The 23098-nt window shown below is 42.0% G+C and overlaps 2 protein-coding genes and 1 long non-coding RNA gene across 7 annotated transcripts in view; 1 reads left to right on the top strand and 2 right to left on the bottom strand.

Moving 5' to 3' along the window:
* Nucleotides 1–965: 965 nt before the first annotated feature.
* edn1 (endothelin 1) lies at nt 966–4204 on the bottom strand. Its single transcript, XM_034704601.1, has 5 exons — nt 3705–4204; nt 3327–3477; nt 2843–2989; nt 2486–2590; nt 966–1878 (listed from the first exon to the last, which is right to left on the bottom strand). Exons 1-5 carry the CDS (start codon nt 4177–4179, stop codon nt 1740–1742), a joined length of 1017 nt encoding a protein of 338 aa, XP_034560492.1. The 5' UTR covers nt 4180–4204; the 3' UTR covers nt 966–1739.
* LOC117827833 lies at nt 2777–20519 on the top strand. Its single transcript, XR_004634291.1, has 3 exons — nt 2777–3037; nt 5082–5106; nt 19859–20519. It is a non-coding gene; the product is annotated as an uncharacterized LOC117827833 (long non-coding RNA).
* hivep1 (HIVEP zinc finger 1) overlaps nt 7747–23098 on the bottom strand; it is a 67529-nt gene continuing 52177 nt past the window's right edge. For 3 of the 5 annotated variants that reach the window (XM_034704537.1, XM_034704538.1, XM_034704539.1), the window contains 7 exons: nt 21890–21943; nt 12954–18748; nt 12146–12282; nt 11836–12011; nt 11015–11116; nt 9740–10272; nt 7747–9463 (listed from right to left, as the gene is read on the bottom strand). In XM_034704537.1, coding sequence (XP_034560428.1) covers nt 8339–9463; nt 9740–10272; nt 11015–11116; nt 11836–12011; nt 12146–12282; nt 12954–18748; nt 21890–21943 — 7922 coding nt within the window. In that variant the 3' untranslated portion in view covers nt 7747–8338. The remainder of the gene's footprint in view (nt 9464–9739; nt 10273–11014; nt 11117–11835; nt 12012–12145; nt 12283–12953; nt 18749–21889; nt 21944–23098) is intronic. The other 2 variants (XM_034704535.1, XM_034704536.1) reach the window with 1 other exon arrangement.

The raw sequence follows: 23098 nt of genomic DNA, 5'->3' as shown, positions 1-23098 counted from the left end.
CTCCGTCGGAATCTGACCGTGAAATTTTCCCATTTCTACACACTGTACCTTTAAAGCCGATTTGATCTCCTCAAAACACCTTCCAGTTAATTCCTGTTGGGCTGGCCTCGAGGTGATACAAGTTTTTTTGTGTCAGTTGCTAAATGAGCGTGATGAGTGATTCACTGAAATGAAAAGGAGTTGATTTATGAGCCAAGATGAAACTTAAGATATCTGTGAAGGTGTCAGAAGTTCTGGTGTCATTACGGGAGAATAACAAATGCAAGGACTCCTGGAGGAGGAGAGGTAGAGGAGCTACAAACAACAACTATTATCTGCTGTAATTTGAATAAATGAACGCTTACTCATGTTTTGTAGAATAAAAGTTGAGTCACTTGTCGGCAAAAGTAAGAAAAGCCCTGTAAAGGCGGCGTTAGATACCTAGACCTATTTTGAAACAGTGATCATTACAGACCTGTAGAAAAACAAACGTGAGGGATGAGTGTTTGAAACCCGAGCTGCTGAGAGAAACCTGAAATCCACGTAGAAATTGCAGCATATTCTTTGGTTTGGCTCCAGATGAAAGGACAGGGCTGGTCGAGTATTTATTGCTCTTTGCCTCTTTGTCCTCCACATCAACACTTTCTTGTTATCACATCTTAGGCTGTCTCTTTCTTTATCCTATGTCTCTTTCACTCTTTAACAAGTTCCCCTTTCACTTTTGCTTTTTGTACCACCTGAAATACCTCTCCGACTGATCCAGACTGTTTTTATTACACCTGAGACTTAAAAAAACAATGTTCACAGAGGGTTTGTAAATGTTTTTGCCTGTCAGTTCTTGCACTCCTTATGACTTACCACTAATTTCCTACTTAGTAACATATATTAAAATCATTAAGAGTGATTGCAAATAGAACACAGCAAAGATTTCAAACATTAAGGATGACAGAGTTGAGCAGTTGTTTTAAATAAGTGAATACATTTATTTAAATGTGGCCAAATTTTGGCACCTTGCCGACAAAACATTTCATAGAAATGAAAAAAACAAACATGAGACAGACCAATATGGCCAAAAAAGCATAAATAAATAGATCTGATAATTACAACAATATAGATTACATATTAAGTGAAAACTTAAATTATTATAAATGCAAATAAATCTGTGAGAACATCCACATGTAAGACTCCCAGCAGTGACTGTACTGCAAAGCTACAATGACCTGCGTCCTGATGAACAGGAGACGACCTGTTACATCCAGTAAATAGTTTCAGTCAGTGAAAAACTGCCACAAGGCACCCTTCTATGAATGTATAATAGTGGGCTCATTAAATATAACAAGTGGTTCTGCCTTCCTCCTTACATGGCAGTGGTTTTATTATCTTTAACAGCAGCGTTTGTACGGACTCTTTCCTTTAAAGTTTTTGAAATGCTGTTTGTTGGAGTCCAAAGGAGTCGTAGAGTCTGACCCTGACACATTCACGATCAATCACTTTCCTTGATTTTTGCAGATGTGGGGCCAAGTCCTCTGTTCACCTTATCTCCCTTCACCTGGACTCCCTGTGTTGTCTTTGACTTCGACCTTCTGATGAAGTGCAACTAAGTCCAGGTGGAAACACTCCGCTCTGCTGCAGATGCCGCCTGACACTGCAGCCAACATGGAGAACGTCTGCTCTCCATTGTCTTCCACAGATGCTTCAGAGAAAGGTTTTGAGACTCTTTCTCCCTCTGTATGACAACCTGCAGAGGTTATCCGTCTTCTTTAGGAGGCCGCGCTCTTGCCCTCCCATGCTCTCGCCCTGTGGCGCTGTCTCACCCTCCACTTCTCCAGCAGCAGGCGGGTTTTCAGGGCGGCCTTGATCGCTAGAGGCGACACTCGTTTCTTGTTGCTGCTCTTTGTCCTGTGGACAAAAACAGAAAGCAATCAGACATCGGGACCTTTAAACTCCCAGGTTATGTAAAAAGTAAACCTATATCTGGGTGGATTTGGAGCTGTCACTAATATTCATACTGATAAGTATGTCAAAGAGTCATGCAGATACACTTTGGTAAGAGATTTGAAGTTTGAATTTTTTAAATATTATGTGTCAGACGTTTGGCGCCACCACCTTGAGGAGGGTTTTGAGTCTGAAACATGATGGTACGTGTGCAGGTGGATCTCTATTACAAACATCACTCTCATAGATAAGTGGTGGAAAGTGATGCAGCTAACTGTAGGTTAATTCCACACAGTCTTATCCAACACTTACATGGACTTATACTGTTGCTCAGTCATCATAATTTATAGGGAATTCCTTGCTGGAGGGTTAATCTCCAAATTCTTTCTCTCAAACACGTGCTGACTGTTTGTATCTCTCAGGCTCACACAGTTTAACTCAGGAGAAGGTTCTGTCCCCTGACATATTTGCTCCACAAAAGATCTCAGTGTTGCGTGAGGTTATAATTGCCACGTACACTTATTTTGCAAATAGACTCTCAGTTATTCAGCCTCCTATGGGATTGTCTTACCTCCTAATCCTGCCCGTGTCGGCTGCCAGCTTGTGTTTGCACTGCGTCTCAGCGCAACCATCGCCCTTGGCTGAGCGGATCACCGTCTCTGGCGATGTCCCATACCTGTGAGCACAGGGGAAAAAAACACACAAGATGAGAACGGGCTCACGTTTCATTTATTCATACCACAGTTTCGACACATTCAGGGCCATTTAAAAAGACTTAACTTGTCCTCACATGTAATGAAACCAACAATTACAGAAATGATAGACTCAGGCGATTTCTAGTATCACTGACAGTAAACACGATCGATATAGTTTGTTATTGCTTGTACAAAGATGTTTTCAGGGATGTTTCAAAATCCTAAGTACACACCTGGGGTGTTTTTCCAGCCGGCAGAAGTTTCTGCATGTTGCGTCGTTTTCACGCGCGCACTGGCAGCGGGGCGCGCTGATGGTTGTGGAGTCCGCAACCGCGCGCTTCGTCCTGGGAGCACTGCCCAGTCCGTATGAGACCACGCGCCTGGAGCAAAAAAGAGACACAGTTTGAATTAAACATCTGAAATGAACGGTCAGTAAACGAGGACTCCCTGTTTATAAAGTTGTTTAGGCTTTATAATGTGATTGAATTGGCTTGAAAGTTACATTTATCCGAGACAGGTAAGACAAGCTGGACTTAATTTATCATTACGTGGAGAAATGTAACGATTAGCAACCCCTCTCTGTTAAAGTAGATTAATATTTCGAATTGGTTATCACTTGCCTGTTATATGACAAAATCACAGATTGAATTATGTCTGCTGCAGAAAAATACTTTATCCCCACTGTTAAAGACAGGTATCAGGTTAATGGTGACTTACTCAGGTGTGTTGACCCATATTATGTCCAGGTGGCAGAAGTAAACGCACTCCTTGTCCCGAAAAGTGGCGCAGGAGCAGCGTTTGGTCCGCACATGGCGCGCCTGGGTGGCAGTGGAGGCGGTGGGTGTATTATCAGCAGGCGCCGACAGAACTGTAATTGAATAATCGTGATCAAAACAATGCACATGAACCTAAGGTAATACATCATTGATATGCACGAAGCAAACATTGTGTTGTCAGCCTAATTGCAACAAGTTTTTGCCCGGCTTCTTTGCATTTAACTGTTAAATAAAGTTGGTGCGTAAATAAGTTATTCTAGCGTATCCAGTTCTCATGCACTGGGTAAATTGTTAAATTGGTGGTTAAAGTGCAAATTACCTGTGCACAGAATCCAGGAATACATCACTGATAACACGGAAATCAAAACGTGTATATCCATTTCAATGCTCTTCTCAAAAAAACAGCGTGAATAAAATGAATAATCCTCCAAAAGTGTCAAATTAATCATCCAGTGTATCTCTCCCTCGCAAAGTGTTTCGCTGATCGTCCTCTGAGGTTGACGCAGCAGCGTAGAGGCGTCACTCTGGAGTCTCTCTGTCAATGTGGCCCCACATGTGCAGCCCTTTGACTTTATACAGGAGCTTCCCTCTTCCACTCCTCCTCCTCCTCCTCCTCCTCCTGCTGTGCAGTACAGCTTTGTCCTTTGGCTCCTACCCAGACATTGATGTTTGTTAGTATTCAGTCTCTGATAAGGCGCCGTGCAGGCCACGATGGGGACTTTGAGATGCCCTAGGTTTGAGTTAGAGGGTTTGAGGGGGTGGGGAGGAGGGTGACTGAATGTGACCTGTGCCATACTCTTAGAGGACTCCTCGGATGAGCTGCAGTTGCATGTTTGAGACAGCAGATGGCAGTCAAGCTACAGAGTTAATGTCTGGTTTTCATGGTGAACACAGTTTTTTTATTGAAAAGGAGAAAAGTTGATTGTTTAGCTGTGAAGTTTTGTTACTTGACTTAAATACTACAGAAGCAAAAACAAAGTTAACACAATCACAAAAATCAAAGTACTTCACTCTATCTTGTTATTGGAGTTTGTACCACTTAATTCTGGACGTAACTGTTTATGAGATTGTGCTGCCGACATCATATTTTCCTCTTCATGATCTAGACCAGGGGTTCCCAAACTTTTCAGCCTGTGACCCTCAAAGATATAGGTGGCAAAGACTTCCGACCCCCACTGTCCCTGGCAGTGGTTTAATGTGGCTTCATTTAGCTGGTCTCCAGAAATTTAGCCTACCTATATGAGCCTGTGTCTGTGTTTCCTGTGCTGTTATGAATTAACCTGCTGTTACTGATGCTTTTGATAATTTGAGTCATCTGGCAACAAAGAAAGGCAGAAAACTTATTACATTTTCTAACTTCAAGGTTTTATTTCAAATGTAGCTTTTGTTGATTTTTTTATTATAATGGGTAAAATGTATGATTTTTAGATAACTTTGAAAAAAACATTCTGGAAGACATCTCACGACCCCCAATTTGTGTCTCGCAACCCCCCAGGGGATCCCAGCCCACACTTTGGGAACCCCTGATCTAGACTGTAGATCTGATTTGTGAAAAAGTCAGAGTTGATGCATCCCAATCTCTGTCTCCATGAATATATTGTGCTAGCTTTAAAACTAACATTGAACATTACATGCAACATAACCTGTTTAACAATCTTCATCTGTGACTTTTTTTCCTGCTGTCTCATTTCTCTAGATTAAAGCTGTTTGTGAGGATTAAGGTAAGATAAATACAATTAACTTTATTTTGAATTTCTCTGCTGTTGTTTGGAAATGCTAAAACATAAGACAAAATAATAAATTCATTGAAATACAAATTTCACAGAGATAAAAACTATTTTTTAATTTTTTTATAATTAAGTAATTAAGTGGCTGAACTGTCAGGTTAATATATCTTTAAAGCATATATTTGTAGTGTATGAGGTAATCTGTTTAGCGTCCTGGAGCTCTTGTGCCCTGTGGTCCATGAAGGGATCCTACAGTTTTGGATGTACAAGGAATACTAAATGTGAAATCATCCCTGTTTATGGATAAAAATGAGTTTAAATACTTCAATATAAGTTTCAATGACCAGTTAAGAAATACATGCAAACATTTTCAGGTTCAATTATAGGTTTTATTATGATTTCATGAAATAGTATGTGCCCAAAAGTATTATTGTTAACACTATCACTACATATTTCAACACTCAACAAGAATATGTACATGGGATGATTGCTGCTACTTTTCAGACCACTGTATACCATTTAATAGCTGTAGTCCTTGTTTCATATTTATTTTAATATAACAAATAATTACCAAAGTACAAAATGTGAGTTAATCTTGTGCTTTTCCTCCTCCATCAATTTTGATTAACAGCAGTGGAAAATGTACCTTGTTGTTGCGTGAGTGTGTGGTGCAGACACACATCCTGTAAGTGGAAAAGTTCCCTGACTTGCTGTGGCTCTGAGGCCCCTAATGAGAAGCTGGAGTGTAGAGTTTCCACTTGATAGGGAACAGCTTGTACTAATGGCAGGAGGAGCTGATTTGTTGTTTCTTCATCAAGGACAGAAATCCCAGTCCACGAATCCAAGAGAGTCGAGTTAGTTGAAGTTTAAAATGTCTGTATATAAGTTTAGTCACTTGAACCATTCAGCTGTTGTGTTGTGATACTGTGTAAGGTTTGTTCTCACCATGTTTTAGTTGTAGGTTTCTGCGTGCTCTTCACTTCATCAGCATGAATTGTGTTGGTCTCAACACTATAATGACCTCTAGGGGTCTCTGTTTGCTTATATTTTCTCCCTTAGGTTTCATCCACCTCTGTAGGAGGAAGGGGGTGGATGATTTGGTCTGTACTGTAGATGGATGAGTCACCCTCTGAATGAGGTTATCACAGTAAAGCCTCTTGAGATAAGAGAGAAGTTTCCCTCTCTGAGGCTAGATTTCTATATTTAGTCAGAGTTCCTTTGAGAGCTTTTTACCATGACTTTAGTGCAGAAGGCGTAAAATAAAACAAATGTAATTTATTTATCGTGTGCCACTCATTTGCTTGGACACTGGTGGTTTCTGATTATGTGGCATTGTGATTATAAAACTTACTGAGCAGTTTCTCACTGTGTGTGGTAAGTGGGATGGATGAAAATCACCAGTTCCTCCTTCTGCAGGCTCGAAAAGATCACAGCTGAAGCAGAACTTACCTCTGCATAGACAGTTGTTTTTGGGCTCTGCAGATCGTGGCTTGAATATTGATTGTTTTTCAGACAGGCACCCTACATGATCCAATATTTGTGGTTACATTTTGCCTTTATTTGATAGGAGAGCAGAAGAGAGACAGGAAACATGGGGAGCAGAGAGTGGGGGAAACATTGCAGCAAATGGCCGGAGTGAAACCCATGACCGCTGATGAGGACTATAGCCTCAGTATGGGGCTTCTATTAAACCGCTAGGCCAATGGCACCCCTACATGATCCAATATGGACTATCGATGATGGTCCTTGGTTTGCAGTTTTGTAGCTTGTGAAATTAAAACACTTTGACAATTAGTTACCAAAATAATGGTTATAATTAGTAGCATTTCTTTTCCAATTATCTCTTTTTTGTAACTGTAAGTCATTTCTAATATTAATTTAATAAATGGAGCAATAGATTTTTTCAATTTTCATTAATCTACTTATTTTTCTCCATTATTTTTCAGTCTATAAAACTTCAGACGATCATAATTAAGCCCATGTTGATGCTGTCAAATGTCTATTTGGCTATCCAACACCACATATATTCAATTTATCATGGAGGAATAAGAAAATTAAAGTTATAATTTTTGCCTTTATTCCATATGACAGCTGAAGAGAGGCAGTAGTATGGGGAGTAGAGAGTGGGGGAAGACATGCAGGAAATGGTTGACCAGCCGGGCATCGAACCGGCGACCCCTGCGACAGGGACTGTAGCCTCCGTATGTGGGGCGCTTAGACCACTAGTCCACCAGTGCCCAGAGGAATAAGTAAATTAAACAGGATTCACTGTGAGAGTGAACTTTTACATCTTTGTTTAAAAAGGTTAAAGGAATTAATTATTGATATGGTTGCCAGTACTTTTTCAGTCAGTTAGTTGTTGCAGAAGCAATTTTATTACTTTTTGATGTAGAAAAATGTGCTACTTCTCATGTAGGATTCTGCATTCAATCAACAGATAAGCATAACATTAACATAGAATACATAAAGGCGGATCAATCAGAATCTTTTTTACACCACAGTCCCACATTTGTGCTCTCATCGCTTAGAGTCTAAGTTGTTGAAAGGAAGATGTAACGGCTCAAAGTGTGAATGTTGATCCAGTCCAGAGTCTACCTCTTATGAATAACTCACCAAAAACACACAATCAAACAATTTATGTTTGTAAACAAATTTTTACTGATACAGTTAAGAATATTGATACAGCAATGTAAAGCTACCATAATGCACATACCTATGGACTTATGAATCAGAATGGGCACTAGATGGATTATAATAAATAGTTGAACACAACATCTGTACACAGAAACATTGCCCCATAATCCATAGAAATGTACATATACCAGTACAACATTTATATTTCCATAAATTTACGAATGACAAATCCAAAATAAAATTGATATCCTCCATTGTCAGGCCTCTTTTTACTTCTATTTTTGAAATAAACACGAGCAACTACTGATTTTTTTAAGGAATTATGTACAGGTTCCTAAACAAGAAACTTCATAAAGGCACAATTGTCTATACAACATGTACAAAAGAAAAAAGAAATTGTCTGGAGCTGACAATCAAAGTAAAAATAATATAATTGGTCATCATTATAATTTTCATATGATTGCACATACAATATGTCAGCATCTGTGCTTTGAAGGTGATTTGCAGACACAAACCCCGGAAAAGTTTTTCAGTCTTACAAAGTGACAAGAATTACAAAAAGAGAACAAGAAAAACTTTCCACTCAGGGTTTTCAGGTGGCGATGACCAGTCTGTCTTCATCATCACTGGATACCTCATTATAGTCATCATTCACCTTGTGCCAGCCGGTCATTGGCCGTGGTCTCTGATGTGGAGGATCTCTAGCTGCTTCAACCGGTGACTCCTTAGCAGGGTCCTCTCTGCTCTGAGGAGCTGGTGATGGATGTTTCTGTGGGGATTTATCCCTTTCTCTTCCCCCAGCAGTCTGTGTGAGCTCGACTCTACTGTTCCCTGCTGCGCAAGCCCTGCTGCCTGAGGTTGGTTCTGGTGAGCTGCTAACCTTTGAAGGTGCAGGCGGCGAGGCAGGCATGCAGCTCTGTAAAGAACCGAGCCCTTGTTCACTTTGAGATGGCTGTGCTCCAGGAGCTTCAGGGCTGCACTGCTGCTCTGAGGACCCAGGGAGAGGACTCAAGGTGGAGAGAGGGCTGAGAGAAGGAATGATGGCAGGAAGGGCGATGTTAAGTATCTGCAGACCTGGGAGATGTGTCTGCGGGCCAGTGCTGCTTTGGGAAGTTGGATTGGCAGCCAAAACCTGAAGCCCAAGGGTGGCGTTGAGGGTTAGCCCTTGCTGAGAGAGCAGCTGGGTGGATGTCAGGCCTGTGTTGGTAAGCCCCATGAGGTTAAGTGCCTCCAAGCCTACTGGCTGTATTGTCTGAGCCTGCAGGCCAGTGACCTGCCCTAAAGGAAAGCAGGGTAGAACATTACTGAGGGGTTCTTGGACCACAAGGGGCTGGGTGTGCAAGCCCTCTGGGTGGGGTGAAGTGTTGGGAGCAGGTAAGGGGCTTGTGTTTCTGTGGATGACACTCACTGCCGGGATGGTGAGTTGGACGGGGCCAGCCTGTATTGGTACAAAGGTGGAGTAAGCTGCCAGGCCTGCAGGGACCAACTGGATCCCCCCAACTGGGACCATGCTGTAAGTGGAGCGAGAAGGCTGCTGGGAGTGCAAGGGCAGGTGGCTGAACAGGTGGGTCTGGGCATGTGCTCCTGGTGTTTGGGACAGACCATGTGGATGAAAGTGCATGGGGCCTTGAGATCCAAAACAGGAGGTCTGAGTTCCTCGATCCACTGGTACACCTGTTTCACTGGTACTCACAGCAGGGGAGGAGGAGGAGATGTCCTGTGAAGAGGAAGACAAACATAACCTTTCAGTTTCATTTCTTGACATTAATGCAGCACAGTCCTTTAAGATTGGATGAGTTGAAGTGTTATTTTCTAAACAATCCACCAAGCCTAGTCAGAGTTAACAAGATGCATTCACCTGTTTGTAATGCATTCACAGGAGCTTTGTGGATGTGCCTCGCATGCAGGATTCTAAGTGAGGGTATGAATGGGAAAGAAGGGAGGCAGGCAGGGAGGGGTGAAGAGTAACACAACGAGAATACACGGGTCTCACCTGGCCTAGCTTGGAACTCTTGCCTGGCACTGGGGGACTAGGGGGGACCTCAAAGTCAGGGTAGTCGATGGACATCTGTCTGCATGGCGACACTGGGCTCATCATGTGCACTGACTCTGTGTCTGAGGTGTAGGATTCTGATGTGGCAGCGACAGGTGGAGGAGAGTAGGGGAGGGGCATTTGGCTGTAGCAGGACGCAGAGATGGATATCTGCTTGCTCAGGGACACAGGGCTCATCATGGGGACAGACTCTGAGTCTGACGTGTGGGATTCAGGAGCTCGAGACTGGGAGTGAGATAGGGAGATTGAGCTGATTGACATCTGGGCTAGGAGGGCGCTAGGAGGGACTTCAGCTTCTTTGCAAGGGATGTGCTGCGGGCTGGCAGAGACCGAAGGGTTTGTAGACAGGCCAGACTCTGCCTGGCTGTCGTCCTCTTCCTCCTCGTTGTCGTCGTTCTCCTCATCATCAGGGCCATCAGAGTCATCACCATCTGAATCTTGACGGTCAGCACTGCTCACCTGACTACGGTCTCCTGTTGGTGAAAGAAAACGTAAGAGGGAAGTCTATTTCTGGTAATCCCTAGAATATATGAGTCATCAGAGCTGAAATAAAAATAGATTGTCCCCTTGGTAGTACTGAACATTCATTCATTAAATATCCTCTGTTATCCCACAGTGAGAGAATTCACGGCCAAGAATGAATTTCAGTGACATTCTTTGCTGCTGCGGCATTATTTCACACCCTACACCACCGTACACCCCTGAGCTCCATCACAGGCAGAGGAGGTAAAACAAATATGCTGTTAGAGACTGGGACCATAGAATGCTTTCAGGCAGCTTCTTTCTGTCTCTCTTTTTTTTTTTTTTTCTAAAATTAGACGCAGCAATTTCCTCTTTCTAAATGCTGTGCATGCCGCCCACTCAGCTTCGAGTTAACAGAGGAAGAAGCTGCATTTAGAATTTCTAATTAGACCGTGGCAAAGCTATTGATCGACATAGCAACAGAGAACCAAGCGGGAACAAATGGGGTTTTATATCTCAGGCCATTAACAGAACTATTTAAAGATTTGCAATCGTGTTTGAATCCAAAGCAAATAGTTTAAACAAGACCTATGTTTGTTAAATCATTATCCTATTTATTATCCTAAACCGTTAACAAAGTCCTGAATTCACAGAGAAAATGTTGATTTAGTTTGATAAGCTCTGGCTTTGCAGCACACAAAGATTCTTCTCTATTTCCATCACATGGTAAATCTGCTCAATGAATCACCGTACCTGAGTCCTCTGCATCCTGATCCTCAATGAGACCTTCAGGAACTCCCATCTCCATGCATTTCTTACTGTGGGCCTTGGATTTCATGTGCTTGGTCAGATTACCTGTGAAGAGAGAGGCAAAAAAGGTCTTATGGGTGGGTAGAGGTTGAACAATAGCACAGAAGGAGTTTATGTAAGACAATGCGGTCTTTGGACAAGCTGTACGTAAAGGGTGAGTAACTGATAAAGACATTTTTAAATTAACGTGGGTTGCTCTGACACCAAGTACTGTTCTGCAGTGTGGTGTGGGTAGGCGAGTTCGATAAAGAACGGTGAATCATACTGTCTTGGTTTAAGACATGGTGAAAAAAAAAAAAAAAAAAAAATCTTTAATTTTCATTGCGGCTAAAGAAAGAAGAAGTGAGCTGCAGCAGTTCTTGGCTACTTGGAATGTACAGTCTGAAATGTACATTTCATGTTTAGCTGCAGTTATAATCTGCTAATTTAGGTTTACTTATGTGTGTTTTTTAAATGGCTGTACTTTGTTCTTAACCGTATGTTTGTATGTAATGTATCCAGTCAATTAGAGCTAACTGTCTGATGTGTGAGGACTAATCCAATGTTTAGATAGTATTAGATTCAGACAACATCTGGATTATTACATATATAGGATCTGAGGATATTAATATTTTTACAATGTTTTTAATGTATTTATTTTGTATGATATTTGTTAAATTGATGAGACCTACACTCCTCTTCAAACTCAAGTTGTATTGTATTGATAAAGGCTTCTCTCCCATATGAGGTGCAGTGGCTGTACACTTGATTTACTGAGCGCTAACCTTTAGTCTTGAAGGAGAAGTTACAGTGGACACAGTGGTATGGCCGGACATCTGAGTGGGTGCGGATGTGTTTGCGCAGCATGCTGGGCTTCTTGCAGCGGATCCCGCATTCCTCACAGATGTATTTACCGCGTCCACGTCCACGAACATAAATGTACTCCTCATTGGATTTGAATCTGTAGGATTGCAAACAAGCCATGAGGAACACATAATATAGAGAGGCAACAGGTAAAACCAATAATATGTTTTTTTTAATATGTGTTAAGATACAAAATAATTACTAGATTTATGAATCTTTTTCTTATCTTACCCGCCATCAAATATCTTGACCCGTCTTGGTTCTGTTTTAGATGCCAAGTCCTTGTCTGACTCGCTGCTGGCCTGAGTTTCTGGTGGCACTTTACTTCTGGTTTCAACTGAAACCGACTTCTGAGCTATTGGCACCTTCTGAAAGAAAAAAGTAATGAACAAATTAGGAGTGATTACTTTAGGCCTGTGTTTTCTGGCAGCTTTTTTTGTGCTGGCAGTGCCTGTTTCCTAAACAAAACCAATGCATTTCAGCTTTTTCAGTGCTAATCATCCTAAACTCAATCCCCCCTCCTTGCCATAAGCTGTTTTTTTGTAGCCGACCTCTCAGGGCTCTCATTTTCAGATGAACTTTTGAAACACCACCCTTCAATGTCACTCCTGCACTGACCAATCAAAATCAATTAGGAGCGGGACTTGTAGTATCAACTTTGACAACATCTTTGGGGTGATGAAACTATGCACAGGTTTTTTTTTTTCACAAGCCCAGGTTCATTTTCTCCAGTTCTTTTTCTGTTACCAATGGAAGGACAAATTTCCTTTCCATTTTTTTCTTTGAGAACATTTCCTTGAATAAAAGTAAATGTTGAGAAAACAGTAATTTCACACAGACACTCCAAAGGGGAGCAAAGGTACTGCGAGATAGCTTTTGTAACCTATTAACAGTAAGCACGAGTGAGGAGAACTCTGAAATTGAGGTCTTGGCGCTGCAAGCACACAAAGGCCATTAGTGGACACAGGCCCTCATTGATTTGATTCAACAAACACTGCAGCAATGTGAGTAAAACTCAAACATGAACATTAGCTCTTACCCTTGGCATCACGTCCTTCAGCTTGCTTGAGTAAGACAAGATATCCGACTTCTCGCTTGTTCTTATGGCCGAGGTGTAGTGTATTTTCTTGGAGCTCTGTTTGGAGTCAAAAAGAGACATGACCACCTTGGTGGGCAATCCAAGTGGGTTGGGGTTGTTTGGGCTGACATTCCAAGCAGCATATGCTGAAGTCTTTAAGTCCGTCTGAGGAACATGGATAGGTTTCCTCTTCATTAAGAAACACCAGGTAAAAGTGGTGGCAGTTTTCAGACTTGGGAAAGAAAGGCGATGACTGTCCTTTGTGTTAACCACAGACACAGATGTGTTCAGTTTCACTTGACCACCATGAAAACTGGAGGGCCTAATAGGTGATTTGGCGGGAGACCATCTCTGTTCTTCAACTTTTTCTTGGGGTTTCAGAGAATTACCAGCTGGCATAGAGGTGACCTGGCTACAAGGTGTAGTTTTGGGGACAGGTCCTGCTTCCTCGAGAATAATGGTACTTGTGTTTTTCTCCAGTCCAGTACTGTCAGGTGACATTGGCTTAATGTCGTCAGTATCCTCTGAATCTTTCTCTCCGTCTGTTTTCACCTGTGGCAGAGGTGGGGCCTCAGTTTCAATGGGACTGTCCACCGGCTCAGTTGTGCAAACCTGCCTAACAAGCGTTAGCTTCCTCTGTCGGGTAACCTCTGACATCTTGGAGTTCAGATAATTCACTGACCTCCCATCAGTTAAACAGGCCACCCCATGCTCATCCTTGGCCCGTTTCTGATGCTTTTCCATATAGATGTCCAGGCTGTTGGCAGGCGACAGCATTCGTTTACTTGAGGCAGTGGGTTCCTGCTGTGGGCACAGAGTTACTGATGCCAGTTTCTGAGTGCAATGTAGAGACCCAAGAGAAGGTGCTCGTTCTCCTGAATGGACATGAGTGCTGACTGTTTGAGTCCTATTTGTCTTTGCAGCGGGTACAGCTTTGGAATCACTATCTATGCTGTGAGAGGATGGAAGGCTGTCTTTTTTGGAGAGAGGGGGAGTAGGGTGCATCTGTTCATGAGTTATGAGGATCTGTGGCAATGTTTTAGCACCAGCTTGGGTCTGATCAAATAGGTCCCTTTGTTGTTCACCTTGCAGAACAACTGCATGTGTCTTAATCTCAGAGGCCTGTTGATTTGGTTGAGCAACATATACATTTTTCAGTACATCTGAGGATTTTGAAATGCTCAAAACTGGATTGGCAATAGGTATAGTCAAAACTGGCAAGGCAATCTGAGTTGCCTGGGTGTTGGCAAAGGAAAATGTTTGGCTTGCTCTTAGAGCGGGAGACGTTAGTTGGTATTTGGGCACAAAACTTTGCTTTTCCTCAGAGTCAGCTGGTTTGTTTTGGATAGTCTGGCGACAGACTAAAATCTGGTTCAGCGGTTTTTGTACCTTTTGGCATGTTTGAACCCTTGAAGTTTGATGCCAAGGGTGTGGAAGGCCATGGATTTGAGGCTGCTGAGTTGGGCTCCCCAAATTAATGCTTTGCACAATGTGCTCGTTGTTTTGCAAAGGTGACTCTCCACTTTGTAGAATAAAAGGCTGAGCCATGGTCTGCCTATTGGCGATGTGAATCTGCTGACATCTATTCTGAGTTAAAGAGCTAACATTTGCAATGGCAGGTTTATCTATAGGAATGACAGTTTTCCGTACAGGTTGCTGACTTTCTGGGCCTATCTTTAATGACATTTGGCGAACTAATGGCCCTCGCCTCCTTTCAATAAGTGGTACCTGGGGAGCTTGGGAGACTTGTCCACCTTTTGGCTGAGCAACAGGGGACAGGGATCTGCTAGGAGATACATTGCCACAGTCAAAGGACTTGCTACGATAGTCACATGCAATCTCAACAGATGGCTGAGTGCAAGTGATTTGCTCTGATGCAGCACGTCTCATAATTCCAGGAACACCAAGTGTGTTGAAGACTGTTGGCAAACATTGAGGCTCTTGAACTTTATTGACACACTCCCCTCTGGAAGGACTCTCTGACCTAGATGGTTCTTCTCTGTCAAAAGAGGCAGAGACACTTGAACAACGAGAAAGACTACTGTCCCTGCTCAGGCTTCTTGAAAGGCTGGACTCAAAACTAGATTCACCCGAGGAATGTTCCATTTGAGCCAGGCGAATTCTTTTCTTTTTTGGTGGGAGTTTCTCTGCAGGTAACTTTGACAAGCTCTCACTTCTCTGAGGCCAGTTAAACTGATCTGTCGGCTTATCTACTGGATCAGCCGTCTGTGTTTCATGTTCTCTGTCAGGTTCCTCTGTGACCAGAATCTCAGGAACTTGGATGTTATTTTGACGAACTAGACGAGAATGATGGACAGGAGTATGGTTTTCACCTACACCTGCTACTGTGCCATCACAGCACTGGTCCTTCTGCTGCTTTTCATAGTCAGTACTTTTCGGTTTCGATATATTTTCATGATAGCTGTCAGCTGTGACATTTGATTTTGCATCAGTTTTGAGTTTGTTTAGGAGCTCCTTCTCCATGCCATCAACAGGAGAGGCTCTGTCAAGTGATTCTGTCTCAAATGAATTGGGTCTGCTGAGAGAGTTGGTGTGTCTAATGACTGACGTACCACTGCCTTGCCTTTGCAGTTCTCCCTTAGTAGAAGTGCTTATTTGGGTCTCTCGTATAGGAGACAGTCTGGAATCTGAAGCATTGAGACCTCTTGCTACGAGTTGAATCTGAGGTAGCTTTGACTGGTTGTTTTTAGGCTGTATGTCCACTATTACATTATGCTGAGAATAAGCCTGACTTGCGAGAACAGATGGTAGCTCAAAACTCACAGAACACGGTGGAATGGTGTCAGTAGGGGATTGATCATCCTCATCTCCAACACTTTTCATTTTTCTTCTCTTTCTTATTGATGTCTGTTGATCAAGTATCCCCGAGCCCCCAGTTGATCGAGGGACTAAGGGCTGCAGTATGTTAACGTGAAAAACATCTTGATCAGTGTCTTTTACATTGACTGGTTTGTTTTTTGGACCATGAAGCTCAGAGCAGTAAAATTTCTTGTGAGTTTCAAAATTCTCCAACTTTCTGTACCGGTTACGACAAGTTTCACACTCATACATCGTACCTTTATTCTGTTGAGGCTTTCTGTTTCTGTCCTGACTATGCTCGAAGGATCTACTTCTTTGCATCTGCTCTGTGGTGCTGTTTTGAGCTCCATAATAGCCCTCATCCATGGAGCGAACACTATGAAGACCATGCCCCTCACTCGTGGAAGAGTCCTCCACAGCTGCTTGTCTGACTAAGGTACGGGAATGCATTGCTGGATTTGGGGTTGACGGGGCTGATGAGAATACATCATCATTCAGTGAGCTAATTTTTTCATCAAACGACTGACAAATTCGCAAAGGATGGGGGAGAGGGGGAACATTCATGGGAAGAGCAGAGTGTCCTGGTGTTGTAGGCATTGAATTACTCCTTGTTATAGGCAAACAATCCATTGGTGGGTATTGGGAAGGTACGGAGAGAAGAAATACTGGCTTTGATTTGTCTGTGGGAGTGAATGGGGACTTGGGGATATCTGAGCTGGAACTCGACCTTCTCCCAATTGGTTTTAGGTCAAACTGAAAAGAGTCTTTGAATATGTATGATTTAGGGGAGTCTATGCTACCTCTCCTTGACAAAGAAGTCCTCCTTGGCTTTACACTGTCCAGCTGTTTATTGTCAACCACTGCCTCATTATCAGAGATCAACTTTGAAATTCGTTCTTCCAGAGAGAGGGCTTTGGCTTCTAATGGCGGACGCATCTGTCCCTCTGTGGCCCTTGGCCTTTGATCGGCTACTACATGCATTACTGTTCCAACCACAGGAGGGACAATGGGAGGATTGTTCTTGACAATGTCAATGTCTATTGGTGGAGTTATCTTGACAAATGGACTGGGCGGACTCATTGCTTGGTCAGCACTTTCCGATCGTGAGAAGTATCCAGAATCTGTACTTCCCAAACTGCGGGGACTGAGTAGACACTTCATTTGTTGCTGTTGAGAGAAGTCTGTTGCTTGTTGCCTCTGAAGCTGAGCGTGTCCACCTAACATTGGAGACTTGCAATGTGGGTCTTCGTCTTCACTCACGGTATCTAGTGAGGCATTTGTACCATCAACCTCTTTAAGAGATGACAGGACTGTGATGCTTGATCTTAGGTTGGCAGTCTGGAACTCTCTTTGACGTTGTGCAGCAGCTTGCTCAGGTGCTGTACCTGTAACTCTTGGGCTGTCTGCCCTCATTGGGGAGACATTAACCGGGTATACAACAACTTTTGGTAGTGCAGCTGTCACTTTGGGCTCATGAGCCCTCTGACCAGGGATGAGTTTGTTTGACTCAAACACAGCCGATGAGTCAGTCTCCCCATGGCTTACATGGGCTGTACCTGCACCCTGTAAACTATTTTCAGACAAAGCTGCCATACTGCTTTGTGATGAGTCAGGGTCCAAATCGGCAGTGCTACTCTCCTCATCACTATCCCCGCTCTCCTCTGCCTCTGAATGTGTACCAAGGGCTTTGTCAGACTCTTGAGATAGCGACCCACTTCCAGATTCAGATCGTGCAATTAGACCCAGTTTTATAGCGTGAGCATGTGATTTCTTGTGCTTGTACAGATTGCTCTTTGTTTTGAAAGAAAAGCCACAGGTAACACAGGGGTATGGTCTCTCTCCTGTGTGAGACCTGATGTGTTTTAGCAGCACACTGGGTTTTGCACATGCTCGACTGCAGTATTCACAAACGTACTTTCCTGGCTTCTTAGCCTTTTGGTCTTTGTAAACCTGTTCAGCGCCAAAGTTCATTACAGAGGTCATCTGCACTTGGTTGCTGCCAGGTGTAACAGGGACCTGAATCGTGCTTGGAACACTTGCTGAGAGGGACTGGCATGTGTGCACAACCGGGGGTTGGCTTTGTGGCAAAGCATTTGAGCCTGAAGGAACAGGTGCATGAGTTATGGTGGATGGTCCAGTAGCAAAGCTCATGTGCAAGCTAGGTTTTTCAGGGTTTGATGCAACAGGCATAAAATGAGGTGAAGCAAGCTGAGAGGGCTGCATGGGAGTACCCTGTGTTGATGTCTGCACATTTCCTTGTAGTGGTCCTGCAATGCCAATAAAGTTGCCTTGTTTGTCAATATAATAAGTCTGCATATGGGGAGGTTGGGTCCGGAGACCAACATTGACAGCTGGCATTGTTGTTAATTCACCACTAGATTGAGCACCAAGGGTGGAGGCTGTTTTTCCGATGGCATGCAAGGAGTTTTTCCTTTCAGCCAGCGTACTAAAGTCAGGCTCCATGGCTTTGAGTAGAACATCAAGTGGAGCACTGCTGTGGTAAGGGTCTCCCTCCAAGCTGGAGCTCTTGCTGTCTTTAAGATGAGACTCTGCAGCAGTTATCAAAGAGCCCTCCCCACCAACAGTGGGATCAAGTGATGGCGATCCAGAAAATGTTTCCTCCTGCTTCAGCCTTTCAGTGTTAATGGAAGGTGACCCCTTGCAAGGGGATGCTGCAACTGGCTGGGCATATTGTGGGTCTCCTTTCCCACTGGGTGATGTTGCAGGATTGTGGGCAGGACTGTTGGAAGAAGAGCAGCGGATAGGTGTAGCTTCCCTGGATGGTGCTCTGTGCGGTACAGCTTCAGATGTTTTGGACTGTAAAGGCTTTTTTACAGGTGATTTGGGAATTTTCTCCAGACGATTCTCTGCGACAATCTTTTTCCTCTTCAGGCCTTTTATGTTATCTGCATTTCTTCTTTCACCTTCAGATGTCCCTGTGGAGACACACACACACACAAAGTTGGTATGGTGGGGTGTGGGGGTGACTGCATTATTATTTCCAAACTTGTTCTAACACAATTAGTAAAGTGTGAGTTTAAAAATCAAATCTGGTGATACAAATGTAACTGTCTGAGATTGATTGACTATTCCTTATTAATATAAGAAACCAAAACCCTTCAATTAAAACTTAGTGGGTGTAGATAATTCTTCAAGTTGGTGTAGGGATATAAATATTTAGACCTTTGTCCTTTCATTTTAAAAATGTGTTGCTTTTATCAAGCTGTGTGATATTAAGCTAAGTGTTCATTAATTACCTAAGTAAACAGTTTAACACGAGTAACAAGAAACCAAAGGATGCAGTTTTGCTTCCTGAGAACACACTGACATCATGTGATTAAACCTCAGTCACTTAGCATCTACTGGTATATTACAAAGTCTACAGCTTCACTTTCCATAGCTGAATCATCTTTTTCTAAAGTAACACGGAGAACAAAATGAAAAATGTTACAATATTTCTTTCTATTGTTATTAAAAATTCTTAATTCTTTAACTAGAGTGTTTTGAATCTCACAGAATGAGGTGAAGTACCTCTGTAGTACCCTCTAATTACACCGTCTCTATGTTGATACGAATAAATGTGAAAGCTAGATTATGTTAAGTATTCAGTAATATTCTTGTCTGAATTGCTTTGAAACTGAACCACACAATCAGTCCTAAAGCCAGTCATTGATAGCTGATGAACACTTATATAATCTGAAATGTAAATTTATGGTGCAATAAAATGACATAAGTGATAAATAACAATTGTGGGTGTTATATAAAATATAATTCTACATTCAGTAACTGTTCAAGTATTGTCAATTACATGAAAAAGACGTAGCTTTAACACATTTAAATTCAAAACCCTCTACCTAAAGCTGAATAAATTTACTGTCAATTTAATCAGTTGTATTAACAGCCTCTGTTTCTGAAACTGAATGGAGATGCATCCTATAATTTAGTCACGTCCCCCTTACTTTTATTATCATCTGTGTGACTAATACCAAAGAGGCCCACGCTTCATTACATAAAGTAATGATCATTTTTTCCTTTCTTGTTTTCAGTATCGGCTTTAATAGGATGGGCAGATCAGAAAATGAAAGACACAAGTCAATGAAGAGAAACTGCATTCCAATTGTGGATCAACACTGTTTGAAAAGGGGCACACCCATACCATGGTGTCCCATATTTGTTGACTTGGCTCTGCTGTAGTGATTCAGCTAAGTGTTTTTAAGGGCATGTTGCATAAGGTTACCAGTGCCCTGTCACAGTTTCCTGGCTTATGTAGGTATTTCCCATAAGATGAGGTCAGGGTTCCTTCAAGGACTCAGGCATAATTAGATTGAGGAGCGCCTTGTCTTTTAAAAAAGTTAATCCGTTCACGGCACAAACATGCAAGGAATATTTAAAGCACCAAGCGGTTGCAAGTTGCACACTTTAAAAACAAACTGTGATTTGTTTAAGTTAATCCCAAATGACTTCATGATTAAAAATAACAAACAAACATTGGGCCTAAGCTGTTAAACCATGTGACTCATGTACAGAGGTTAGAGTTCTTGAAGTGGGCTGCCCATCTTTGATTGATACCGGTGGTCCACTCTCTCCTAGTTGCCTACTCTGTCCACTCTCCTGTCCTCTAAATAAAGGCGTAAAAGCCCAAAAATAAACAAAAAACCCCACAATTGTTTAAACTGCAGTGGAAAGACACGGAGAAGGATTAGTTCTTTCAACCCACTATACTTATACAAGTGTGCCAAGGAGATTCCATGACTTCACTGAAGCTTTTCTGTTGTAATAAACCTTCTGAAGAACATTTGTTCCTATCTGTCTCGAGCTAACACTTTCAGGTAAAAAAAAAAAAGCTGCAAAAGTAATCTCTCAGCACAAAATAAATCTAACAAAAACAAACAAAAAAATTAAGTAATCAGCAGTGTGATTAGATATCTGCTTTCTAAATGTCATCATAAATAGGCATAACATCATTAATTCAAGCGTTGATTCATTTTCTAATGTGAAAAGACCGTGGCTTAATGAAAAAGTGTGAAAGGACTAGTGGAAGACTCAGCGTCTTTAAAAGACCGTTCTCAAAGAGATTAACCTTTGACTCGCCGGCACAACAAGACGTCAGAACCTGCTGTACTGTGAGAGGGAGATATTCTTAAGTGTACTCATTCTACTTAGCGTCTACACCCATTCTCAAGTACAGAAGATGATTAAGCCAAAGCCAGCACGTCGTGCAAGTAAGCTGGGTGTTTTTAAAACGACAATGTTGCAGTGATGAGTAAGCGCCGTTTAAACAAAGACCGTGAAGATGCTTCGGCAAAGGGAAGCAGGCTTCTCTGAGTGTAGTTGCATAAGAACCCACGTAACAAAAGAGATGTTCTACACTATACTCTAATGACTATATATAAATGTGCTGTTATATATAACACATACATTTTCATTTGTAGTATACAAGTCTTTATTTTGAACCAAAATATTTAGCTGTGTTAGAATTAAAACTTGGTCTTGAAAAGTTTATTCGAATCATAAATATGACAGAACTCTGCAGATACTCAAAATTAAACTCATGGTCAGAAAAAATAAAAATAAATTCTGTTCCGACTAACCTAAAAACCCTCATAAAATCATAAAAAAGCAGTATTCACTCAGCAATGCTGGAGCCAACAATTTTTATATTACAAGGAATTTTACTGATGCAGAAACATGCTGCAAAAATCCAGATGTTACACAGCAGCTGGCTCTTCCATTGTAACTACTAGTAACCAAATATTATTAACTTCACTCACACGTTATAAAATATTTTCTGAGAGGGAAAAATAAATATAAAAAACAAGTTCAATAAAAGCATAACTAAATACTGGAAAATGCAGATTTAACGATGCTGCGGTGTTGGATTTTTTTGTATCAATGAGCAAAAAAATCTTTTCAATTCAACAAAATTACATTTATTTTCTGCTTCAGTTTCAAACATCTGTTTTATTCTTTTTAAACTGCCAGGTGGTGAATAAGAAAAACAAAGCTTTCAACCCATTCCTTTAAAAAAATCATCAAAGTATTTTCTTTCATCAAAACCCTGAGAAAGTCTCTCTTACCTTTCTGTGAGCCTTTGGGGTCTTTAAGCTCTTTCTGTGCTTCTTCGATTTTATCTGTAAGACAAGAACAGAAACTATTGTGAGCAGGGAGAGAGCGGTGCTGCACAGAGGCACACAGACTCTGGCTCCACGGTGAAGCCAGTGCAGAATGTAACTAATGATACTGGGGATGCTTCCCACACGGCTGCAGCAGGATGAAGGTCTTTCAAATGAAAAACAGATATTCTTCCATAGCTGAGAGAGAGCACACTATTCCATTATGGAAACTACTTTAATCACGGAGGGGGCAAGCCTGAGTGCACACACGGTAACACGAGCATGCGAGCACACACCCGCTGCAAGAAATAACAGCATGTAATTGTGTGTACGTACAGGTTAAAGTTTGCAAACAAGTCAATATGGTGGGTTCATTCTCATTGTCACAGAGTGGGTGCCAACCCACAGAACAATTTGCATATTCAAATAGTGTTTAAACCCCTCAGGGAGGGCAAATTAATTCCACTCCAGTCATCTATACGTCCGTCATTACCCACAGTCCCACAGGTGAAGAACCTGTTACTGTATGAAGCCATATGGATGTGTGGGAGGTGATGAGGTACTCGCTGTGCGTTACTGTCATCATTATTAATTACATACGCTAGATAATGTGGCGTGAATGTGTTACACTGAAAAGATGAGTAAGGACAGAGAAGTAAGCCCTCTGATTTTAAAGTTTAAATGTGTTTATATAATCATCATACTAACAGTGCTAACTCCACACCAGCAGTTTCCTTCTCTGCTAACATGGAGAAAATCTGGAGCAGCCTTTTTTCTTTCCACTTTTTCATTATGTGAAACATATTCTGGTCTATTCTGCCAACTCCCTGCAATACAGCTTTGTTTACTGTAAACTTAAGTCATCTGTTAAATCTGGTAGCAGTAAACAACAACAACAACGCAGGATGTGCAAAGTGCTTTTTTTAGTTTGTGCTTTTTCTTATTTTACAGAAAGCTAAAACAATGAGTCCTTTTGCAACACGTTCATGAGCAGAAAATAAGAGCAGTACTGTCGCATGTTTCTTCCCCTCATGACCAACTAGATGGAAAAATAACCCCTCTGAGGATCTGTGCCCTGAACATGACATTAATGTGCAATAAGAGTCCTCGAGGACCAGCGGTTACAATTTTGTCCTAGATTGCACAAACGTTAATGGAGGGTGAAAAAGGATG

This window comes from Notolabrus celidotus, chromosome 16, assembly GCF_009762535.1.
Source record: "Notolabrus celidotus isolate fNotCel1 chromosome 16, fNotCel1.pri, whole genome shotgun sequence".
Taxonomy (NCBI): domain Eukaryota; kingdom Metazoa; phylum Chordata; class Actinopteri; order Labriformes; family Labridae; genus Notolabrus; species Notolabrus celidotus.
The sequence above is the reverse complement of the archived record's forward strand: the minus strand, read 5'-3'. Positions and strand labels throughout refer to the sequence as shown.

What these genes read in the sequence shown, in the direction of transcription:
- edn1 (XM_034704601.1), bottom strand. Translation starts at nt 4,179, where the DNA reads ATGGCACAGGTCACATTCAGTCACCCTCCTCCCCACCCCCTCAAACCC. An exon ending in TTCCTGGATTCTGTGCACAG is followed by an intron (nt 3,478 to 3,704) that starts GTAATTTGCACT and finishes ATTCAATTACAG; the next exon opens with TTCTGTCGGCGCCTGCTGAT. An exon ending in ATATGGGTCAACACACCTGA is followed by an intron (nt 2,990 to 3,326) that starts GTAAGTCACCAT and finishes TTTTTGCTCCAG; the next exon opens with GCGCGTGGTCTCATACGGAC.